Source organism: Centropristis striata, chromosome 18 (genome assembly GCF_030273125.1).
Source record: "Centropristis striata isolate RG_2023a ecotype Rhode Island chromosome 18, C.striata_1.0, whole genome shotgun sequence".
NCBI classification, from domain to species: Eukaryota; Metazoa; Chordata; class Actinopteri; order Perciformes; family Serranidae; genus Centropristis; species Centropristis striata.
Genome location: NC_081534.1, coordinates 16,122,301 through 16,148,106, shown reverse-complemented (window position 1 = coordinate 16,148,106; position 25,806 = coordinate 16,122,301). Strand labels below are relative to the sequence as shown.

The 25,806-nt window shown below is 37.7% G+C and overlaps 2 protein-coding genes across 4 annotated transcripts; both read left to right on the top strand.

The window, feature by feature from the left end:
* Positions 1-3,251: 3,251 nt before the first annotated feature.
* Positions 3,252-6,682, top strand: fam110c (family with sequence similarity 110 member C). The gene has a single exon (XM_059356053.1). It carries the CDS (start codon positions 3,322-3,324, stop codon positions 4,372-4,374), a length of 1,053 nt encoding a protein of 350 aa, XP_059212036.1. The 5' UTR covers positions 3,252-3,321; the 3' UTR covers positions 4,375-6,682.
* Positions 6,683-8,788: 2,106 nt separating this feature from the next.
* fbxo25 (F-box protein 25) lies at positions 8,789-25,234 on the top strand. 3 transcript variants are annotated; one of them, XM_059356051.1, is made up of 11 exons: positions 8,789-8,845; positions 9,401-9,563; positions 17,929-18,032; positions 19,557-19,606; positions 19,739-19,831; positions 19,935-20,028; positions 20,712-20,896; positions 21,381-21,563; positions 21,913-22,056; positions 23,442-23,468; positions 23,802-25,234. In XM_059356051.1, the coding sequence occupies exons 2-11, from the start codon at positions 9,436-9,438 to the stop codon at positions 23,889-23,891; spliced, it is 1,098 nt and encodes a 365-aa protein (XP_059212034.1). In that variant the 5' UTR covers positions 8,789-8,845; positions 9,401-9,435; the 3' UTR covers positions 23,892-25,234. The 3 variants fall into 3 exon arrangements, with proteins under 3 accessions (XP_059212034.1, XP_059212033.1, XP_059212035.1); XM_059356050.1 differs by having other exon boundaries at positions 8,832-9,049; XM_059356052.1 differs by lacking the exon at positions 23,442-23,468 and having other exon boundaries at positions 8,832-9,049.
* The last annotated feature ends 572 nt before the right edge of the window (positions 25,235-25,806 follow it).

The window sequence follows — 25,806 nt, the reverse complement described above, 5'->3', positions numbered from 1 at the left end:
TTTTAGATACACCCGTCCTTGCTCCTCCCCAGTCCAAATATGGTCTCTTCCGGTTTCAAAAAACAAAGATGGTGACAGACGTTGAGCAAGATGGCGACAGCTGTAATGCCGGACTCAATGCTTTAAACGGGCAGTCGACAAACCAATGGGTGACGTCCATTTTTATATACAGTCTATGATAGTTACATATCCATCAACCTCAGCTTTATCTTGTGTTAAATCCTAATTAGAATGTTAGCAAGATAACACACTAACCTTATATGGTAAATATAATATACATTGTACTTGTTGAATCTCAATTTGTTAGCATTTATCTCAAAGAAAGTACAGCCTCAGAAAGCTGCTGGTGTGGTTTTAGACTTGTGGTCTTGTCCAGACAAGAATTCAGCCAGTTAAAACACTTGTGCTTAAGACACTCAGGGTCCAAGGGATCTAAAAAATGATGAATGTTAGTGTCAGTTGCGCCAATGTTTGAATCATTGTGGCCTGTTTGCTGTACAGGCAAAGTTTGCGCAATATTCTACCACAGACCATGCTGGTGGAGAACTTTATCATGGTTGTTGGTAATGTATTAGCGACCCCAATAGATGTATGACTTAACTACTGAGTTCAGAGCCCTCCAAATGACTCCTAAGTAACTCAAACTCTGTTGACACATCTTGCATGCCCCTGCTTCAGAACCAGACCTCAAAATCTAAGCACTTTTCTTAAAGAAATCATGATTAACTTAAGGTGGAGGTCAGTGAAGGATAAAGTACAGAAAACACAGCAGAATCCCCAAGAGAACCGTTGAGTTTGATTTAAGGGAAGCAAATCAAAAGAAATCATGCAAATGAATATGTGCAATCACCATGAAAACACATGCGGTATGATAATTATGTACAAACATAATAATAAAAATATGAGTATGCCTGAAATTTGAGTAAATCAATAAAAACCACTGGAGGTCATGGGTTTCTGTTGGCCCTGTTAAACTCGCAAGCATAACGACAGCAATGCTGGATGATTGCTCTGCATATGAAGCATTTGTTGTTTAAGGGAAAATAAAGGAATGAAGACTTAATTCGGACAGTCTTAGCCTCTGTGGGCTTATTAAGCCAAAGTCAATACAACCCCTCAACCTTCTGACTTTCACACTGCATTCTCGTGCTGCGCTTTCCTTTTGAACATGTAAACCTGGCAGTGTGATATCATTAAGGTTCAGTTTATACAAATATGTTTCAGATCCTAGTGCCGTGATTGTGTCCAATAATTTTTGAAGGGATTTACATTTTTTTTCTCTTTAATTCCCATGTATTGCATACAAACCTTGATCTTGCGGCTATTACAAACCAACAGGATTTCAAACCTAAGCTCATACTGCTTTCCCTCATTCTCATCTGCCCATGTCATGTCAAAGTTGCCAAATGTTGTCACTCACACCCTCCATTAAAAAACACTTGATGGAAAGTGTGTGAAAATACTATGTAGAGTTGAGAGTTTTCCCTGTTGCTACAACCGCTTATTGGGTTGCCAATGTTTTGTTTCAGTATTATTTTGGTTGATTATCATCAATCACATTTCTTTTACTACACACATGTTGCATACTTGTTTCATCAGCTACTCCTGGTTTCCTTCACAATACAGCTATGTGCTACCACCCTCGCAAATGTTCAAAAGTTCACAAAAGTAGACATAAAGTTGGCAATATCACTGGTGACTTTAAGGTGTCTAATGAACATCTGTGTATTTATGCAGGTTACTCACATGCAGATATGAAAGAATGCCAGTGTGGTCTGGTAGTGTAGACAGCCAAAGTTTTTAATGCAAACAGAGTCCAATTAAACAGTTTACAAAACAATTTTGATTGTTTCTGCCATTTATTATTCATTGTGGAGTCACTTTATTTTAATAACCATGTGGAATCTATCAGGCGTTCTGCTTGTGTTAGACCAAGTTGGTATAGATTGTAACTTTAAAATGTGACATGCATGCAAAGTACTGGTTGATTGCACAAATGTCAAATTAGTCGCCTTGAGTGTTTTTATGACTGTTTTAGGTACTTTACTGCTTACCTGGGAAATTGACTTGGTTAGTGCTGAGCGGCCAATGGCTGCATCCAAAATCCCAAACAGTCTATTGCCTAGAGATTTGGAGAGGACAAATTCACTGCTCACTGTTTTAGTGTGTGTGCAAAACTGTATGGAGCAAGATGGTTCTTCCGTGGGGTCCTTACTGTGCGTATTCAAATGGCTGAAGAGGCCAATTCTAAAAACGAACAAACACAAACACTTTCTATTGACATCAGGTTTTTGAAATGGAAAATGGAAGAGCATGTTTGGTGAGGACTCTCCGTTCTTTGCGGTTTCTTGACTCCAGCAGCCTGTTGAAGATCATTTTATTGGAATCTGAAGTAAGATACTTTAAATACATCCTTCTACCAATTACAATGCTGTTTTGATTATGGCCTTTTTAGTTAGATATGATTTTTGTGATTTCTTTTAGTTGCTCCTGACGTTGTCCCTGAAACACCGTCTGGTGTTCATTGGCAGCTTTTAGTATGAGTAAGAGACCGACATTGCATTTTGTGTTTGGAGCTTCTCTTTCCAGATTTTCACAAGGATATATGGTGGGAGGACTCCAGGACTCTTTTAAGTCCAGATCTTCACACCATATAAAAGTGTGGGCATGTGACTGCCATGTCGTCCAGCATCCAGTAGAATACAGTTTATGAGCAAATACTAAAAAATCAACTTTCCTCTTTAGGTCTTTAGAATTGCACAATATAGTTTGGACAGTGTTGACAAGTGATGACTACATTCAACTTGCCTTTACCAACTTCAGTGTGCACAAATGTGGCATTATTTAAGGATGAATCGGCTTGGGGAAACATTTATTGCACAATATTGGGACGATAATGGTCTTTTTGATGAGTCAGTGTCTCTGGTAAATTATTCAATAAAAGTTAACGGAGGGTACTTTGTAAAGACAGAAACCAGCTTTCTTGGTTGGAATTCAGCAAGGCTTTTGTTCAGTATTGTGCAACAAAGATTAAGGCCCACATTTCCTCAATAATAAGAAAAGAAAAAAATGTGCACCAGTGTCTTCTTTCACTGTTTTCACTTGTGATGGTATCAGGTGTACTTTGAACAGGCTTGTGTTTGGTTAAAAGTACCCTTGCGCAGGATGGGTGGGGTGTGAGCGAGCAGACAAGGTGAAGACTCCTGTAATACGTGCTCAGGCAAAGAACGGGCATGAAAGGAATCTTTTGACACTGGAGAGAAGCTGAAAGGATTACCCACTCTTTGGGAATAGCTGATTTGAATCTTCATTAAAACCACTATGGATGCAACCAGTGACACATCAAAAATCCTGGAGAAGGGACCTGAATACCTTCGTAAGCAAATGGAACTGGAGAGTGAGACAAAAGGAGGCATGAGTGCTGTGGAGAGGCTCGCTGCAAGCAAAACTAAGTATGTCAAAAGCCAAAAGGTGGTGAACACAACTCAGGAGCCAGTGATCAGTCTTGGATCAGCCTCTGTGTATAGCACCGGGTCTTCCAACTGGAGCTTGAGAGGTGGCGTGAATATTGTCACGGGGAGTAACTCAAGAGAGGCAACATGTGGCGAGCAAGTCAACAACTCGTCAGGGCAGGTACGTCGGTCCAGTTCCAAAAAACGACCGGACTCTCTTCTGATTTACAGACAGAATCATAAGTTACTGAGAGGGTCAGCAAATGTCCGTAAACGCCATATAAGACGCAAAAAGCTCAGCTCTGTGAATAAAAATGATTCATTCCCTGAGGCGGCAGATAGGGAGAGTGAAGAGGAGTGCAACAGGGAAAAAATCACCACACCTGAGGGAAGGGCAAAGGAATGCAGCTCGCATGAAGTGACCTCTCAATCAGAGGGGAGGAAGAATGGGCTCGCAGAGCAACACAGCACAGAAAACGAGGATTCTGGGACAAAGGTTACAGCAGTTGCAAAGAAATTTGCTGGGCTCCTAGTGGTTCCTGAGTTGGAAGGGAGGTCCAGCAAAGGGGTCAGTCGTTCTCACTCCGACATCAGCTCCAGGTACTCCAAAAACTTTGCAGACTTTGATGCTTTTTTCAAGTACTGCGGGCTGGGCGGTGAGGTGATCGAGTGTTTGGGGAAGGAGAACTTCTCGGCACATTCGGATGAAAGACCATCGATCATTCGGAGCATCAGCATCTCCACATCGGACGACGGTTTCTCCAGGGACAGTGGTGACAGCGATGGACTAATGGAGGAAAAGTTACAGAAAAAGAGACGTCAAGGGACGTCAGTTATTGAGCGCAATGCAAGGATTATCAAATGGTTGTACAGCTGCAAAAATGCTGTAGAGACTGGAAAAAAGTTAAGAGACCTTGATTGAAATAACGTATTTTTCTCTACAGAGGCCATATACTACTTAGCTAAAGCTATAAATGATAGACTTTGTGGAAAACACTGATAGTGTTTTCCTAGATAGGTCTCACTGCCTTATTGTACTGAGTGCACGGGTGAATTATGAGACACTGGGTCCCTGGGAACCTGCAAAAGGCCCCACGTAGGAGCAAGACACACAGACTATTTAGCTGTTTAGTTGTATCACCTTATCCTTGTACTTTTTTTTTTTTTTTTCAGTCTTTGGTTATAGTGACCTTTTTTGTAGTCTTTTTTTTGTCTCTTTGTAGTTCTTTTTGTCTCTTTATAGTCTTTAAGTGTCTCTTTGTAGTCGTTTTGTGGTTGATTTGTATCTCTTTGTTGTTGTTTTGCCCTTTTTTATGGTCGTTGCGTCTCTTTGTGTCTCTTTTTTAGTATTTTTGTGTCTCTTTGTGGTCATTTGGTGTGCTTTCCCATTTTGTACATATGTCTTTGATTGGCATTTTGTAGGTGAAGGCAAGGCCACTGACACTTTGGGCCCCCGTGCCCGATAGGGCTGTTCAGTAATCTATCAATGATTGTGTATGTTTGTGTGTCTACATTCCTATATCATTGTATCCTTTGTTTTTTGTGCATACTGTCAGTGTGTGCCAATGTCAGCCGAAACTTCCGAGAGAAACAATCCAGCATGTTTGATTCTGTTCAAACTTGCATGAAGCTATCTCCGTCACGTTGGGGCCACATACAGTAAACTGCAGAGTAAGCCCAACGTCACAGAAACACAAAGGCTGTTATTTTCCTAATTTCTTCATAGGGTTTCATAAGGGTTAGTTAGGATTCACCGAAGTCACGGCATACAACCGCACTTCAACAAATCTTAATGGTCCCTTTTAAAAGGTCCAAATTGTGTGCACATGTGCACACTTGATGACACGCTAATTCAGAAGAGTACATAAGATCACATTTGCATTGCCAGGTTGTAGTTGGTAATATACTCCAACAAATATTGTTAATCCATTAATAAATGCTTAATTAGTTGTAAATAAATTGATTATGGTGCAGATATTCTGCAGGCCAAATGATTTTACACAATCTGGCATCCCAAAAATTGTTACTGGTGTATAAGTGTATCAAACTTTAGTCAATAACTATACAATTGAAAAGATATTGGTAACAGATTTAATATGAATCCTTTAAGAGCAGTATTAGAATATGATAGCAGCAATAAAGGCTTCATTTAGAGTTATGGCATCTGAAACATTTTCATTAATATGAATTATATTCCTCAGTAGAGCATGAAAGTAACCTTAAATCACAATTTGTGCGATCTGCTTTATAATTCAATTAGCCTGTGAACCAGATGAATCTTCGAGCATGTGTTTAATTTGCTCAATTGGTGTGACGATGCCAGGCTTTAATCTGGTGAGCATTGCCATTTCTCTCCTGGTGCAAGGTCTACATTCCATTGCTCACACTCACTTACACACACACACACACTCACACACACATACACACACACACACACAAGGAGGGAGATCTGCTCCTTTCATGTTGTTGTTGTTATTGTGGTCGAGTGTTTCTTGTTGACAGTAATGAAGCTGGTAGTATCATTAAGTTTAACTGCAGCCAGACAAAAATGCTTTTAGGTTTTGGTTATTTCCCTGTCGCAGAGTCCTGCGGGAGAAGAATGGACCTAATGATGTTAAGTTTAATCTGAGGTTTAAAACCAGTGACCCAATGTTACTATCTCCACTTTCCCAATCTGTCTGCTTTGTGTTTTCACTTTCTCTCCCTTTCTGTCATTTAGCCAACAACTACACCTATTACAGAGTGTAACATGTATGAAAAATGCAATTGTTGACTCATTGTGTTAAACGGAATTACCACCTACTCAGGAACGAACCGTATTCACGTACAGTATATGATACCCATTACTGAGCTGCACCCATGTTGCAGACACACCTTTCTCTTCTTCAGAGGCCTGGCAGACTTTATCACACAAGTCATATCATGTCTTCTCCTCTTGTTAATTCCTAGAACTCAAAGTCATTTTTACAACGCAGTTAATGATTAATTTAGAAAAAATGTCACTTAAAGTTTTGTTTATGCTTCAACCATCAGAAATGTATCATAAGTGCACAATATGTGAATATTGACTGAAAATGTATACTGCTTGCATTGCTGTAGGCTTGTAAATGTCTTTTTTTATTAAGGTTTTTATTGTGTAAGAATGTTACTATTACTAATCCACCACTTAAGACTGGTTTGCTGCTGCCTGGGTAACATTGTTTTATACTGAAGTACTGACAATTTTGCTACCTAAATAAAGTTAGTTTTCCTACAAGTAAACTGTTGCTGTGTTTATGTTTAGGATTTGCTGTGTAATTATTTTAATGAATAGTAGATATGCATGTAAATAAGGCCCACAGTATGATTGCACTAAAACATATTGCTTAGTTGTTGACTATGTACTGTATGTGGCCTAAAGGTGGCAGTATCCCACAACAGGCCTGAACCTACTATAATAACTCATCTCTGTTAGTAGGCTTGATAAGTCATCGTAAACCTCTAACAGCACTGTAATCACTTATTATGTTGCCCACAGAAACAATAACCACACATAACCTGTCAATGGACTGATATTTTTACTACGCTAAGATCCTTGACTTATTATTCCATGTTTATTACTAACAAATGCTAAACATGTGAGAGCATTTTAATGATGTAATTGGTCATTGTGGAGCCAATTTTAAATACTTTGTATATTACTGGGTAGATAAGTAGTGTATAATATCATATAAACATATATTTATAATGTAAATAGCATAAATGTGTGTCACATAAAAATGTAGTTAAGTAAGGAGTATAATATTTGCCTCTGAGAGGTAGAGGAGTAAAAATATAAATCATCACAATAGGGAAATACTCAAGTAAAGCACAAGTATGTCAAAATTGTGCTTTAGGGCAGTATATGACTAAATAGTTACATTCCATTACTGATCATACTTGTGTTTGTTGTTATTGGAGTTAGTTGTTATTAAAGTCAGATTTAAGATGAGCAACTTTCCACTTTCAAACTCTGACAATAATTATAAGGCATATGAACTGAGAGGTCATGTCAGCTATAAAAACACATTATTAGCAGCTTGGAAAGAACAATTTTTATATGTCGTATGAGACCATAGATGGATTACTGTATGAGCCTACTGACCATAGGTCCAGGACCTCCCTTGGCCTTCACCTGCTAAATGGTAACTGGACTGCATTTGTATAGTGCTTTTCTAGTCTTAGTGACCAGCCAAAGTGTTTTTATACTACAAGCCAGCTTTCACCTATTTAAACACATATTCATTCACTGGGGGCCGAGGCTACCATGCAAGCTGCCCCCTGCTCATCGAGTTATACATTCACACTCAAACAGTGATGACACAGCCACTGAGAGAAATTCGGGGTATCAGTATCTTGCCCAAGGATACAGGGATCAACCTGGCAACAGCCACCCCTTCAAATCGCTTGAAGAGACACATATCAAGCAGGAAGAGATGTAAAATGACCTCAGAGAGACGCAAAATGACCACAAAATACACAAATACAGCACAAGGGACCCAGCGACTAGAAAGAGACTAGAAAGCAACTGCAAAGACAAAAAATAACTACAATAAAAACAACAAAACAACCATACTGAGATACAAAATCACCATGAAGACACAACAAACAAGTAAAAGAGATGCAAAATTAAGACACAGAAATAACCATGCACAAAATGACCACAAAGAAACACAACCACAGGGATGTGTAACATCCATAGACTTTATAAAAAAGAAAAAAGAGACACAAAAGAAAAACACAAAGTCTTGCTCTTATGTAGATTAGATGATCGGCCCTGTTGCATGTCTATTGTTAACCAGTCCATGCTTCAGACTTGACTGTAGCAAATAATTATATATCCTAATTCTTACAATGCATTTTAAATAATACTACTGTATTATGTACATCTGAGCTTAAAGTTCCCAGTAGAACAATGACCTAGATATGAGGTTTGACCTTTAGACCTATGACAATAAAATAATGTATTAATATTAAAAATGTATGAATATATCTGTTCTTACATTGTTCCTCAATAACCGCATTATCATTACTCACACACACTGTCCAGTGGTCCTATAGGCCCTCTTCCCATCCCCCATCTCAAAATCAAAACACAAGTACATGTGCGCAGTCCTGTCACGTGTACAAGAAAGCCCCAACAAAACTGAATGGATAAAAAAAGAAAGTGATTGACGGCAACCGTCAGCCAATCAGCGTCAAGATTCTGGGTAGCAACAAGATAAATACAGACGCTCCGTCCAATCAGAGAGCAGCAGGGGGCGTGGACGAATTCCAGTGTCCGCACTGTGTTTACTTCCGTCAATATTTCCAGCAGCACGGCAGGCAGAGGAGACAAGAAGCAGAAGCAGAGACAGACGATACAACAAAAGAAGGTCTGTTTGGCCATTTTGTAGAAATTCCCAACTATGTTATAATATAGTTACGGTTCTTTATATCCTTCCTCTCCTGACTGTATGCGTTCAACCAACTGACAGCTTATTTTTTTTATAATTAAGCGTTAATACGACTTGGACAGCGTTTGCTAAAGCTGTTATTTTTCCAAATGCTGAAGTTAAATGCGTCATAGTCGTTGTCAGGTGTGTTATTAAAGCAATCTGGCTAAGTATGCCTTTTTGCATCCCAGTGCTTACACATAAAATCGCGATTACGTGACAAATATGTTTATAAGTGTAATGTTCCTCTTGCAGTTATTGTCAGACATAAAAACATATGAACATGAAGCCTGAATGGCGTTAAAAGAGGCTATAATTATTTTATTTAATATTTTCTAACCACTACTAAACATTTATTGTTGAGATTTTAAATATCACTGTATTTATAACATTGATTTATTCTGAAAAAAACTTGCAGTTATGTGTTTTGAGCTATTTTCTTTGAAATGCTCAGGAGGTCAGAAGATCAAGTGGTGCAATTTTATACAATTCCAGGTGTCCTCTCTGCTTTGACTGACCCTCCAGCTGAAATGCCTTTCTTGGGCAAGGACTGGAGGTCACCAGGATGGAGCTGGACAAAGACAGAGGGTGGCTGGAAGAGGATTATCATCTATGGACACGAGTTGGAAGATAACAACAGAGCGATAGACTTGAAAGAGTAAGATCATGTCTTGTTTAATTTTTTAATGACACTGTTATACCATTGTTAAACTTTATACGGTTAATTAGTCAGTGCTTTATTGGGTTAGACTGTCACTTGACAGACAGCATTTTCAAATGTGTTAGATAGATAGATAGATAGATAGATAGATAGATAGATAGATAGATAGATAGATAGATTACTTTATTCATCCCCGAAGGGAAATTCCGTTGTCACAGCAGTCCGGTATTCAAGTACGATAAAATACAATAAAATACAATAGAATAAACTACTGAGGTAGCATAGAACAAGGACACTTAAGAGTTTAAAAAAACAATAGCAACAATGCTATAGTGACTAGATGGTATATACTTGTAATAATAGTATAGTATATAATATATAATATAATATGTAATAATAAATAGTAACAATATAAAATTAGAATTAGATCCTCAATACACAGTTGACTGATCGATTAGTCAATCAACAGCAAAAACAATGGCTTAAAATAACTATTTTGATAATCAATTAAAGAAGTTTTTGTGCAACAAATGGCAGAAAATGTCATTCTAAATATTGATAATTCCTGCTTTTCTCTGTTTTATATCATATTAAACTGAATATCTTTTGGTTTCAGACTGACAAAACAAATATTTAAACTTGAATGTTAAGGAACTGTAATGGCCATTTTTCATTATTTTCTGATATTTTAAAGAACAATTAATCAAATAATCCAGAATCTAATCAGCAGATTAGTCAGTATTGAAAATAATTGTTTGTTGCAGCCCTATGCAATTTCCACATGCATTTAAATATAAAACTAGTATTTTCCCTTTAGTCCTTTGTAGTCTGCAGTGATAAGAATTGAAACACACCATGCAGATATAAACATTTTGATACTATATCTTGATATGACCATATTGTGTGATGTGGAGCCAAGTGAAAGTGGAGTAAAATGTAGTAATCAAATAAGTTAAGTTATCTTAATGATATTATGGTATTGATTTCAATCATAATGTCCAGCCCTCTGCTTTATAGTAGTATTTAGCCCTCATTCACTTTTACCTTTAATAATTAACAATAAGGACTACTGTACTGTATGAACTTTATTATATTCAGAGCACAGAATGTAATTAATCAGATGTAATCAAAAGTTTTGATTTGTTGCACTTTTTTTTCAGTAAGATAGGAAATGAAGGGAGACAGATTGGTTATGGTGTGCAACCGAGGCAGTTAGATTGTTTGTGTCTCAAACCTCTAAACTACCAAGACACTTGAGCTGAAGAACTGATCTGTTCCAAACATGCATTTTGTGCTGTGGGCGATGTATTTATGTGAGCTACAGTGTGTTTATACCCGGCTTCAAACCAAATTTCCCCATGTACTCGAGATGCTTAATAGATCTGGATAAAAGGGAAAGAGTGGCAGAGAGTCAGTGGATAATAACAGTGGGAAATATGCACTGATAAGGCCATAACTACTCAGCGCAAAAAAGAAAATTGAGTGAACTCTTATCAGGGTTATAGCAGAGAGTCTTTGATGAGGTGATTTGCATCCCACAATTGCAGCCTGAGAGTCGTCATGGCAACAGACAGAGTTGAGTATACGGTTGGGCTTTGATGCTCGAGAGGCTAATTTTACATGAGACCAAAGACTCAGTGTGTCCTGTTTAAAGAAAATATAAATATTCAAGATATTTGAGATGGAACATCACGGAGGAAGGTGACGTGTAACATGTCAAATTTCTTGCTTTGAGTGGATCACAATCTGAAGTATTGAGGTCAGGTGCTTTTGTGTGAGTTGACTTTCCTGTGCAAACATGTTGTAATGATCTGAAGAGTTTGTAGTAAACATGAGGCTTAAAACTGGTTATAAAGTTTATGATAGCTTCTGGCAGACAACCACAAGGCTGACTCATGTAGAAAGGGGAGATCACAGGACTGTTACGTTCAATTAAGATAATATTAACTGTATTGATCCCACACTGGGGAAATTGAATGCTATAGCAGCTGAAGAATAAAGAAAAACAAGGTAGAAAGTGTGATTTAAGTAATAATAAAAAAGAAAATGAATATTTTTAATTAACACCATGCTCAGCTTTTTGTTCCATTACCTCACAGACATTACCTCACAAATTAAGCTTAGCAGGATACAATGTAGAAAGCCTTTTGATAAAACTAAAAACACAATAAAAGTATCGTAGAATCATAAAGATTTCAGATTCCAGGAAATCCTACATGATGCCAGACCAGCTCTGAGTCAGTGTGCAGTATCCGCCTCCTGGAGTTAGTTTGAATGTTTTCAGCTTGGACAACAAGTTAACTCCACCACAGGGCTTTTTGCTTGGAGTTGTGTGGTGAATGTTAACGTACCAGTTCTTTAACAGGAGCACACAAGAATAACTTCAAGGTTAAACAATACCTGTTATGTGCTTTTATAACCCTGGTGTTTAGTGGGCTGAAAGACCACTGTTTTTTGAAAGCAGCTGAACTAAAAACAAGTTTTTCAAGCCTCTCTGGTCTGTATTACATGTGTGGGCAGTTGGTGTTGCCTCCCAGCAGGAGAGCTCGCTTGTTATCTGCAGGAAACATGTACTGTTTTGACGCATGCCAACTGGCAGTGAGTTGTCCCATAAAGGGAGAGAGAAGAGGAGGATCCCATTCTTATTCATCCTTTTCATTCTGTGTGTCTGCTCCTACTTTATATAGTATGTGTGTTGGGAGGTTGTATGGTGCAGTGAGGCGTATTATTTATATCAATACTTCGCTTATACTGTACATGGCTTCAGTGTGCTGCTTGGATTTATCAGACTCCCAGAGTCTCTTGTTAGCTTCAAATATGGATGTATTACATATTTAAAAATGAAAAAATATTTGATATTTAAAGAAATATATTATAGTAGTATTTAAGGTGTTAAAGGGCAAACCAAATCATTAATTTTATTCTGTGAACTCATAGAGGGGTCAATAACTGAGATTATGAAGAGTTTAATAAAGCAAAACCAATAAATAACAACAGCTATTATTCAGTGAACTCTGTTCAATGCCTTGCTCCATTCAGGAGAATTAATTTGATGCTGCTTGACAACCAGAATAGCACTTGAGTAGAGTTTACAATCAAACATGATGGCTAATTTTGCTTGTAAGGACCAGAGCAATTCATATACTGAGTACAAGGGCGAATTCATTGTTATTTATTCCATATATTCAGTATGCAGGGGAAGAAAAGGTTTTTTCTTCAGTAACATAATAAGAGGCAATACATTTAAAAAAAAGACATAAACAAGTACAAATAAAGTAATATTAAGTTAAGAAAAGTCACACCACACATCTAAAGAGGTGCCTCATTCCCACACACTTGTGCTGCGTACCATGCATTATTACCAAGTCGATGACCTCATCAAATTATGCCTTGAAATTTAATTTAGCAATAAGGACATACTCGTGATTTAAGCCCAGAATCACCATTTTATCATAAGCCCCTTCCAGACTGCCGTTTCAAGCCGCAATATTACGCCTCTTGGCGATTCGCCTTCAATCTGAATTCGCCAGAGGCGTAATGGGGGGACCAAATGTAATCCTGACTCTGTACCACCTTTGGAGGTAGTGACAGAGGCGTTCAATTGGTGAAACTGTTCAATTTCTGCTCTGTTATGCTGCATTACCGTCTCCACCCACTTTGTTCCCCAATGCCTGATTGCAATGTGAATGGACGCCCATATTACGCCACTAATAATCAGTGTGAATGTCCTAAGGCAAAATGACGGTAGAGACATTGCCTTGAATTGGGCCTAGTGAGAAGAAAACTATTGATTTTGATCAGGTGATCGTTTTTGTGCATCAGGAATTCCAAAGCAATGGACAGATGCAAGATTTTTCGAATTTTTACTCAACTTAAATTTACTACTTTAATCTCTAAAATTGCACTTTTTTCTTGTAAAGTTAAGACTTTAACCCACCTCCCTGTTTTGTTGGAAGAAGGTGGTTGTTTGACTTTTGCATGAGTTGCAGTGTTTACCACAACCAGTTCATAGGCAGGTCTCAGTGAAACAATGAGCAGGACGCTGGTGTCCTGCTGGTGCTGACGGGGTTAAGGCTGGAGGCTCAGCACCAGTTGGTGATGTCTCCCTCAAGTCACAGCGTCGCCTCTTCTATTGATCAACTAACAGTACCTCACAGTGTCACATTAGCTTGTCAGCAGTCTCTTCACAAAAAGGCACAGGACGCAGCATCAGACAATAACTAATGACATCATCTGTTCAAACTGGCTGCTGTCCAAATGCAGCCTCACTCAGAAAGGCCAGTGACTTCATGCAACAGAGGTACATTTGGCAGACAAACACATGAAGGCCAGCATTATGATGGCATGGTACACTAGAGGTGGGAGTCAGCAGAGGCCCCATGATCAGATTTTATGATTGCGATGTTAAGCATTTTGCGATATGGTGAGTATTGCAATACAATATATTGCGATTTTACTGGATTTTTTCCCCCACAAAAATAAATACAAGAATTGTTTTGCCAAATAAGAGAAAATTCTCAGTCTATTCATCTCACTTCAGTCATTTTATTTCCCCACAGTGAGAGTCAAGCCCATAGACTGACCAACAAAGCATTCAGTCAAACTGAACTTTTGATATCAAACATGTATGTACAACAATAATTGCAGCATTGTCTCAAACTTTCCTCAACTTTGAGCTTCACTGCTCTGAATTTTTTTTTAATGAAACATAAAAAAGCCTAAGTTGCAGCGTTATTTCGACATCTCCCCAACATGATATCATGGTGCCTATTGATTCCTTAGATCTGCTAGTTTCATATGAAACCAGTATCTCCAGTATATTCCTAAAAAAGTGGCAAATGGCAAAAATATTGACGGTTGAAACGCTAAATATCGATACTTGGCGGCCATGAATCGATAAATCGACACGCAAAATATTGCGATACTATGCTGTATCAATTTTTTCCCCCACTTCAGAGAAATAGTTTATGCCAAAATCTTTAAATGTCAGCAAAAGTTTCTTTAATGTTTAGTCATCTTGCACTTCCATCTTTCTAGCACTGTGTATTATACATTATGTGTAAGCCACATACTCAAGCCACATTTTTGTTTTCTTCCTTGTTCATGTTGACTCCCTCATCCCTTTAGCTCATGTATTTCAGGATATAGTTTAAATGTTCACAAATCCCTCCGAACATTCCTGCAGCGGTGTGATGTCTTTTATTGGCCGGAGCTCTGCATGCAACCTGCGTTAAAGAGTCCAGTTACTGCGTTCCTCACATGTAATTCGCTGTGACAGACCACTCTGCTCGCTCGCATGTGTGTTTGTGTGTACGCCCGTTCAATTGGATAAATGGATAGAGACGAGGGATTACCGTTAGAGGCCATTCGTCTTGATCTGTTGCCTTCACAGTCAGACAAGCAAAGCCATGCCTTCGCTTATGCTGCCGGGAAAAGTAAATTAGTTTCTGAATATGAAAGAATGTGTTTTTAAATCGCGCAGATTATGACTAATCATTTTGGTGAAGTACATATTTCCTCCAGCTCCTGAATTCTCACGAACAGAACATTGCCCTTATATTTTTCATTAGAATAAATGCCCTGTTGTGATGCCTGTTGTATGACCCAAAACATCAAAATTTGGTGTCAAAGTCATTTTATCACGCATTCTCTAAAGCAGTCTGTTTTTAAATTAAAACACTATGATTATATATGGGATCAGGGTGTTGTGTGCTGTATTACTTTGTAATCTCATATTGACATGGCTTAGCTTCAGCACCACAAACACAAATAAAGAAAAATATGCATAAATTAAATCACTCATTTATACACATTTATTTAGGGGTTATTTTGTTTGTAAAGACATATCGCTTTTTTGATTCATTTTCCTAAATATTTTCTTTATAAAGGGAATATCAACAAACTGGTGTTAGTTTTTCTTGATAAAATATGTCAAACTTTAATTTACCTGAATACCATGTATTTATTCAGCACTAGTGTTTGTATATTAGTTTTAAGAATGGGCTTTGCAAATTAACTCTTAAAATTCTCATATCAAATAATGTGATATAGTGGGGATAATGTGATATCAATCCCAATAATTATAACATTATTTGAAAGTATTCGTGTCCAGTTCAATCAGCTGACCCATACGTTGTGCTCCCTGAGTTTGTTGTGTTGCCAGTCGGATGCTCAGCTTCAGCAGATGGATTATTAATGCATGAGGAGTCCATCACAAGTACAGTTGAGCCCTTTGATCTGTTGAAGGTCATTTATGAAAGTCTAGTTACAGAGGAATAGCTCTGTGGACACATAAGAGCTTCAGCTTTATTGTATTTAATGTAGTTGTGCTTTATTTGCATAAGAGGGAAATGTTGCAAGTTTTCACCATAGTGCAGAGCTCTCTTATGCTTTATATTGTCTTGATGGTATTTTAGGCATCTTTCAATCCTGTTGATGAAATATATAAAGACAGTGCTTATGCAAATGCTTCATATTACAGTCCCCTCTGGTGTTAATTTGCTTTGTAAAGGTCTTAAGCTTTAAAAGCAATCAAACTAAACCATCCTGTACTACACTATCCAAGTAATCGCAAGTAATTGTATGGGGAAAAGGGGTAAATATTTAAATAATGCAATATGGAAAGAAATAGCAAGCTCCTTTTAATAAAAGGCTTGGAAAAGGGGGAACTAAACCACCGCTGCAAAAAAAAATGGCTGTCAAAGAAGCCTTTAAATAACACAAAGAGCTGGGTTTGATAACTACCGAGGGCAAGGAACCAGCACACTAGAAGACACGAGCAAACACTAGGAATAATGTGTGATTACCCTTCACAAATGCAGCTGAAACAACTATTGGGAGAACTTGTTTTTCATTGAAAATGAGTAAATCAACTTTTCAACAAGTGCACCATCTGCCTTATACTATTGGAAAGGATTAGTTGGAGATATTTGTTGGGAAAGAGTTTGGCTATTACAGCACAAGTTGTTTATGACTGACGAAGTCAAAGAGATATCCTTTGAAACGCTTCACAGGTTTTATCCAACTAGTTATTATTTGCAGAAACTCAAGAAAGACGTTGATGTAGTGTCGGCACATTTATTGTGGTTTATTCTAGTTTTCCCCTGTTTCTGAATGTTCCACAAAACAATGGTTAAAAAGTGTAGCCACTGTAATCTTTATAATCTACAGTTACAAAGAGTTGTAACTTGTTATATAATTGTCTCACGTCAGTTTGGAGAAAAATTGTTTACATTACAAAAGGCACAGTAAACAGAAGATACAAAGGGCTGCAGCTTGTTGACTTTGCAGTTTGTCTAAACTACAAACAGCTATATGTATACACAGCTACTGTGTGTAGAACACTAACAGATATATTACATTTTACATATGTTTAAGAGCAAATGTTAATTTTAAGTGAAGACGTTTACGACATATAATGGTATTGCTGTCATTTCCTAAGGCAAGTTTATTTATATAGCCCATTTCAACAAGAAAGTAAATTCAAAGTGCATGACATAAAACATCAAAAGCACCGAGATGAAGTGCAAATGCACCACACCACAGATGAATATTCAAATATAATTAAAAAAAACTGTCATTAAAGAGCCAAGAGAATAGAACATAAATCAGAAACTGACAGCTTCATTTTGCGTGACTGGATACAAAGAGCCAAGAATGTAGTCCTGCACTGTTTTAAAGCATTTATATGTGATTTAAATACATGTGCAGTGCACAGACTCTCACAAACACACACCCATGGATACTCTGTGTCCAGTATGTGCTTTTAATTTGGGTTTCTGTTGGAGTTAAGCCAACTCAATCCTCCCATGTCATCATATGTCAAGTCGAGGTCAGCTGCCAAAATTTTAAGATCTATCTTATCAGTAATAAGAAGGCCGCTTATCAGCCAAGCAGGCCAAGAACAGCTGCCAGAAATAATCGAGATAATATATCTCAAAATGTTTTTTTCTGTTTTCTGAGAAAAGACTGAGTCTGAGTCACATCTACAGTATGAATTTGTCCCTCAGACATGAACATATGTCTACCATCTGCAGCTTCCACCATCCCAATAACCGACACTGTGAATCATCATAATGTCACATGTTGAGTCCTGTTACATCTGTCTTAGCCTGCTTATTAGTACTAATAAATCTGTCCTGTCGAGGATGGATTATAATTTTTTACTTTCATATGTGCTGGATCTGTTTACCCCAAAATACTGCAGCTCTTAAACTGCCGATCATACCATTGCAACAGAGTGATGTAGGACATCAGTAACAAGGCTTCTTCCCAGTGGTTTGTACATAGTATTTCAGGTGCTCTGGTTACACTCACATGCAGTGTTATTAACAACTTCCTCCTGTGCTTTCTGTGCTTTCAGGCTCTGCAGTGACAACAAAGAGAATCTGTTTGTCGGAGATGTGTGCGAGCTCGCCACCACAAAGAGGAAAAAGGACCTCTACAACAACAACACCAAATCTCAGTGTGAGTTTCAGCACCATGTAATCACTAGTTGTGAAGAGTTTGTGGTATGGATAATTTAAAGGCCCTTTCACAATAAAGCAGCATGACTGTGTTATATTTATAGTGAAGGGTCCGCCACCTGTTGAACACATGAGACTAAAGACACGAGACTAAAGACTTTTTATTAACGTGGTAATTTATCACCTGAGATTAACATAGTACATATGGCTATTTACTTTATTAGCTTGTCTTTATTAGTGATGTGTTTTGGAGTGTGTTTGAGCAACTTAGATGTGTGTATTTCAATAACACAATGAGTTAAGTCTCATTAAGGAAACCTTTTTCAGAAGTAAAACCTTACAGAAAAAAAATCTTATCATCCTAACGTCTGCGAGACTTATTGTAATGAGACAAATAGCAACATTTTCAGTATTGTCGGCAATGCCAGGTAGCATATGCGGCTTTAAAATTGATTTGCATGCTCTGTATCACCACATAATCTGTGCATTTCATCAGTGGTGGAATGTAACTAAATGTATTTACTCAATTACTGTACTTCAGCACAATTTTACTGTGTTCATAGTCTGTTTGAAGACTTTCATTATGTGCTATTTTAAACACCAGTGGGAAATAATGTTCTTTTTACTCCTCTACATTTATTTGTCAGCAGTAGTTATTAAATGCTTTTCATATTTTACTTATAAAATATGTTGTGGTTGTTGGTCTTATGGAATATGAAGCAGTGTTCTAAAAATTGTTTTTTTGAAAAAAAAAAATGTGAACGCTGAAATGCATTCAACTTTTCTGTTCGATCTCAAAGATGCATTCAAATTCAACTGCAAAGACAACTGTTGTTTGTTTCCTAACATGATATGCAAACTTCTACTTAATTAGGATTTGTAACAATGCTTAATTATATTATATTGTATACTTTCATTGTACGAGAAGTAGAGGATAGATGGACCTCTTTTCTTGTATAAACCTGCTTACTACGCAATATTTAGCCTGCCTCCTCTTGGGCTCTGACACTGACTGGAGGTGATGGCCGTCTAAACATGTAGGGGCCTGGTATGCAGGTAAACGACCAGCCATCTGAGCTGAGTTCTGTACATAGTGTATGACCTCTGGTCCTGATGTCTCACCAGTCACTCCTGTTCAGTTCAGCTTCAAACTGGTCTGACATGTCAAAACAAATGTGACATTTCAGGTTGTTTGCTGTGTCCATTTCCCCCTGCATTTAATTAGGCCACTATGTGCAGCCTCATAGTAACAAAAAGCAACATTATGTATGATGTTTGTTGCTGTTGTTGTTTTTATATTTACAGTAATGATTTATAGTAGAAGAGGGGTACAATAAAAACAGAGCTACCCAGGTTTTGAGTCAACAAAGTGACCAAATTTATAATAAGCAAATCATTATCTTTTATTAAGGTAATATTTGCTGCAAAACCATTGCATTTGTTTGCATAGTTGCCCATCACATTGTGCCCACCTGTTAAACAGTTAAACATTTAAACATATGAATATTTTTTTTTTTCTTGTCAGTTGTTTTCAGAGATAAATGGATCTACGTGCAGAAAGGGAGTACGAAAGAAGTGAGTACTGCATCTATTACTGGAATGTTTCACATTAAATATGTATTTGCTATTGACTGATTCAAACAGCAGCATTTATTTGTAATAAATAATCCTTTATTAAAAAGTGTTTTTATTTTCATCAATACACAGCGACACGGATACTGCACACTTGGTGAAGCCCTCAACCGTCTAGACTTTTCCAGTGCCATTCAGGACATGAGAAGATTCAACTATGTTGCAAAAGTGAGTGAAGATCATCAAATGTTGATTATATATTATATAAATCCTTTTTATACTGTTTTCATGAAACACTCCCTTTGTCTGTCTTATTCTGTTTTTTTCATAGCTTTTCCAGCTAATAGCCAAGTCTCAGCTGACCTCTTTGAGTGGAGCTGCACAGAAAAACTATTTCAACATACTGGAGAAGATTGTACGAAAGGGTAAGTCGGCCTGAGACGGAGATGTTTTACAAGCAGAAGTTTTTGGCAGTTCTTGTCTTTGCACCCAAGACTCTATTTTAGGCTCTTGTTGTCATCCTATGGTTGTGATCTTAAAAGTAGTGATTACTGTTTAGTCACCACACTGAGCGCCTAACCACAAAACCAGTAGGACCAGTGTGCTCCATCATTAAAGGATTGTGTTTCCTGGTGGAGCAAAGTACAGATCTTGTTTGTCTTATACAATGAAATTATAAAGTAATGCTCTTTAAAATGATGCAGTGTTTAATTTGAAACTGTGGTTCTTTTCAATAGTACGTTTTTTTCTTGTACTCTGAGGGTGCCTGTCAGACAACTACATGATCTTTGCAGCAATCTAGAGGGTTCTTTTATTTAAAAAAACAACCATTATGGTGTCCATAATGGTTGGTGTCCAAGGCCCGCCTCTAGAGACGCATCACAATGCTACTAAAATGAGTTGCACAACTGCTTAAATAGACGATAAATGGGAAGCATGGAAATGACAACATGGTCCTTGCATGCATGTAGTATTTGAGGAAATGGAAAAGTGGAAAAAGGAATATTTAACAATATTGCATGTTATGTTTTCCTTTTCATCTCAAATATCTAAATCTTGTGGGGGTTTTGTTTTTTTTGTTTTCTTCTTTTTAAAATTTTGATTCCAGTTCTAGACGACCACTACAACCCGCGTCTTGTCAAGGACTTGCTGCAGGACCTGAGCTCGACACTGCACAGTCTGACGATCCACGTCGGCAGATGTGTCCTCGTGGGCAACGTCAACATCTGGCTGTGCCGACTGGAGACCATTCACAAATGGAAGCAGCAGCTCAACAACCTGCAGATCCCCAAGGTAGAAGGTGTTCTGGTGTTTGTGTGTGTACCTGTACCACAGACTAAACATAAAGATGCACTTCCAATTCCTCCCACTGTACAAAAATTAAGCCAAAATTCCCAGATAAGGCCGGTACTAGTCCATCTCAAATTATGCTTCAGCGTGCTCTGGGCCTCAAAACGCCTCTAGATCCATTTTGAGCTGTCTGTATGTAAATGTAACATTTAAAAAAGGAACAAGTGCAGCAGGTTTACATCTGCTGACATCTGCTCACTTGACATGCTGTTCCCACTTGTAAGCTGAATTTAATGAGTGAGGAACATGAAATGTGGAAGGGGAAGTATTTATAGATGAACTGATAGACCTGGTACTTAACTGTATATGAGTTGTAAAACAGTTCTCAGTGGGAGGGGAAACATATGTGATGAAGGAGTATTTGAGGAATGTTGTACAGTCACACATTACAGAATTTTAATATGTTTGCTCTTAATTGTCTCCCCAGCAAATGTGCACTGGCATGTCATTCAACGACTTGCCGCTACAAATGCAGAACAAGATCCTCTGCAAGTTAACCGATGCCTATGACATCATTAACCTGGGACAGGCCACGCCCACTTTGCACAGCCTCAGTGAGAACAGGATACTGTGGAAAAAACTCTGCCACTTTCACTTCGCAGACAAACAGGTGAGAGACAGACGTATTTAGTTTAATCAGACATGGATAAAGAGTATCTGCAGCTAAAGTTGTAATCTTAATAATCATTTTAAAGGGAAATAGTTGAGACTCAGAATAAAGGTTTATGGTTAAGCATCTAAAGAAATGGGTGCTAAGTAGTTCACATGTCGACCACTAGAGAGCAGTATTGTCACAGTGATCCGTCTCCCCCTCTCCTTTCTGTCTTTCACACATCATATAAACACCCACTTAGGTTGGGTGTTAATTGTCCTCAGTTATATCTAATTACACTTTTATTATAATAACATTCCCATCCCATGTGTTTTCAAATCGCACCTTTCTTTCCTTGTATGTGCAGTTCTGTAGGAATTTGGTGCTCAGCAAAAGCGATAATGTGGATTGGAAGCGGATGTACTTCACCCTAAGAAAACATTATCCAATGAGAGAGCAGTATGGCGACACCTTGCACTTCTGCAAACACTGTAGCATCCTCTTCTGGAAGGTAAACAACAAAATAACGCACACCCACATTCATTTCAAGTAGAAACACCATATGAGGAGCAAGTACAGTAAATTACAAACTGTACATTAAATTGCAGGAAAACATTCATGCTTTTGCATCACTAGGAACATTTTTGTCTTTTAAATTTAAATTTTTCAATTAATTTACTGGTGTAAATGCATAATGACATAATTGTTGGCATATATTGGAGGTTTTTAATAAACTGTGTAGTACAGACACCCATAACGACAAATATGTCCCCATTCAAAACAAATAAAACACTTTTTTTAAAATCACTGCCATTACAAGATAATATCATGCATTTCATTATATCAGACTTTGAGTCTGGAGCTCCGGCTTCAGAATCAATGTCGTTGCTAAGAATTAAAAACAACAGTAGTAGTTATATAAAGAAATTGGCCTTTAAAATACTGAAAATAAATCAATATTTTGGAGTGGCGATCAGTGCGGATATTGATTAAAAGATTTAACTCAGTAAAGGTGGAAAATAATATTAATATATACTGTAATTGACAGTTTTTTGACAGACATTTTTGCCCTCTAAAGACATCAGAGCAACACTTGCTAATTTATATAGGTTCTGTTGATCAGACTGTAGCTTAGTAGAAGCAGAATCAAGTGTCTGTACAGTAAATGAAACCTGCACGGTTTAAAGTTTCTCACAAACTTGATATCTTCTATAATGTGTGTAGATCAGACATGAGAGTCTAGCATGTATCAAGTCAAGTATCAAGTTTGTACTAGAGCACATCGTATTTCCTCGGCCAAAGAGACAAAACATCCATTATCGTTTTGGTACACTCTCTATCGCTTGGAAAGTCTCAGAGACACACACTGATATCTGGCTCTAGCATAAAAAAGTTTAAAATAGTAATGAAATCTCACTTTTTTTATAGCAAAGATTTGGCTGCTTTGACTAATTAAAGATCAAAACTTGAAGTCAGTGTGGGAAAAAAATGCTAAATTTTTCAGAAAAAGTGTTCTGATTATTCAACAGGAACTAATGAGTCACGCATGTAAGCACACATTACCGCTGATCAGTAATGGTAATCCTTGTTCTCCATCGATACAATAGATTCTGTGAACTCGTGCTTGGACCGTATGTGTTTACATAAAGGTCAGAGGTCAAACAAATGTCACATGTGATCTGACTGTAAACCACGAGTTAAGAGCTACAGTACTTGGATTAAAAAAACAACCTTTAGCAGCTGGTCCCTCCTCCTTGCATTTATTTACTCCCCACAATCTTGTTTTCCTATTTTACTGGGTCCCTAAACTTTTTAACCTCTTTGCGTCCCTCTCCTTGCTTGTCTCCTTTCCTTCCCGGCTCTTCTCCTGGTTCCCCTTCTCCCTGATTCTTAAAGGATCGCCACCTGGCTTTGTTATTCAAGGTACTTTCCGTCCCATCACGCCTTTCTTTTCCTTGTCCGTTTGTCTCATGTTTCCCACATGGTCTGATTTATAACTTATCTTTTTCCGTGTGTTAAGCTGTGTCTTGTGCTTTTCTCAGTTTCACTTGATGTCATCATGTTTTGCTCGAGGTGTGTTTAGTAAACAGTGCCGCTCTCTCTACTGACTTTTATTAGCCTCTAACCTCATTCTCAGTTTAACACAAATGTCCAGGATCAGGTTGCACCAGTTATTTGTAAATCCATCACTAATTGTGTTTTAGTCCTTCCTTGTCTCCCTTCTTTCTAACAATGTCTTTGTTGACTGTCTTCCAGGACTGTGGCCATCCATGCACAGCCAACGATCCAGACAGCTGCCTCATGCCCATTTCTCCGCAGCACTTTATCGACCTCTTCAAGTTCTAAACCCTCCATGTCTTCTTCGAAGTGTCCGTTTACTCTCAGTCCCGAACCCACGAAGAGCGAGACTATGATGGCGTTTATTCAAATACAAAGGGCTTCAGCTGAAAGAGATGACTTTTTAATGTCTTCGTTTCCTTATACGCACAAGTATTTCCATCATGCCGAGTTCACACTACATGACTTCGGCTGAGCTGGACAAAAGCCCAAAATAAGAGGCAAATCTGCCTTGGTTCAGCACTCAAGTGTGAACTCAAAGCTGCATGATAGACGCATTCTGCATGTCTATCAGCCAGTCAGGGGAATCCCAATACAAGCTATCGCCAATGAGAGTGCAAGACAGGGGTCGACAAGCAACTTGGGGGAGGCATCGTCTGTAACAATAGGAGCTACAGCACACCAATAATTGGTTTGGCCAATTAATTGGTCCAGATAGAACATTACATACTATCTTTATCGGCAGATTGGGCTCCAATAGTGGCTGATGCATCACTGTTTTGCACGGAGGCTCCATACACAAAGTCAAAGTAATGTGTACCTGGGATAATTTATATTTACATGGGATTATATGAGACAACTGTATTCCTTAATTGTGAGTATGATTAGTTAACTTTTACATTACGTTTAATTCCTTTTTCCTGCTCAAAGCTGCTGTTTTTATATCGACCTTTAAAAATCTATTATCTGTCGACCTCTCATAGCCTAGGACCAATTTTTTTTGTTGCACCAAGAGGAAAAATGCTATAATAAGGAAAGATGTGAGGAGACAGGCTCTTTTGTGAGCACCTGTGCCAACAACAGTATCAACAAACATGACTGAAAGAAAAACATTTTGAAACAAAATAATCTCATTTTATACATGGTATTCATTTATTTTTCCGTGTTGCTTCTCGTGTGTGTTTTCATTACAAAATATCGGGGGATCGGGGATTCCTCTCGGTGAAAGATATTGTAGTGTTTAACTCCCTGTGGCCAGTCAGTCAAGTAGTGGAAACCTCAACTTGTGTAGTGTGGACTGGGCATAAGAGATAGGAAAGATGAAATGTTTGTAGATTTTATGAATGTTGATGATGGGTGAATTATAAAGAACTCTCGTGTTTTTCCTCCTCCTGCACACATTTTTGTCTTCTTGACATGTTTTTCATGACAGAGGAAAGGCAAAAGTATTATGTAAATGTAATATGAATATGTGAAAGGATTTATATGTAAAAGGAGCTGTAGCATGTTTATAGGTAAGTGGTGGTAGGTAATGTTTCAGAGGTTTTTTTAAATGGTAACATTTTGTGCAGAAAAAGATGACTCATGTGGTAATTGTTTATTTAATGGAGTTAAACTATTCTGCTTTTTGCTCTGTTCTGTTTTTGGTGGTAATTTTCTGCAATAATTGAATGCATGTCTTGTTTGACACTCTGTTTACATACTGTATGTTGTCCTTTGTGAATTCTTGCTGTGCTCTGTGTACATTTAAAAACACGACAGGAAGAGATAAGAAATAATGTAAAGCTCCATTAGCCGTACAAGTTTTTACAATCTACTTTTTTGTCAGAAAATGTTTAACATTATTTATGGGGGTAAAAAGTTTTGTATCCTTACTCCAACTTTTGTAATATTCCTTTGTTGTCCCAATACTCTTGATGGTACTATCATGATTTTTATGAGACAGAAACTAGCTATAAATAATTAAATAATAAAAAATAAAAACCTGTTTCTGTTCTTTATTTTATACTAGTAGCTGCAGGGAATTATTTTTACTGTTAACAGTACGAAGAGCTTTTTTTTTAGATTTATGGGAAATAGAGCTGCAACAATAAGACTACTCATCGATCAATTGGCAGATAAGTAATCAACTAATAGTAGTTGTAATACCAACTACTTGATTGTTTTATGCAAATACTCATTTTTACTAGAGGTGGCCAGCATC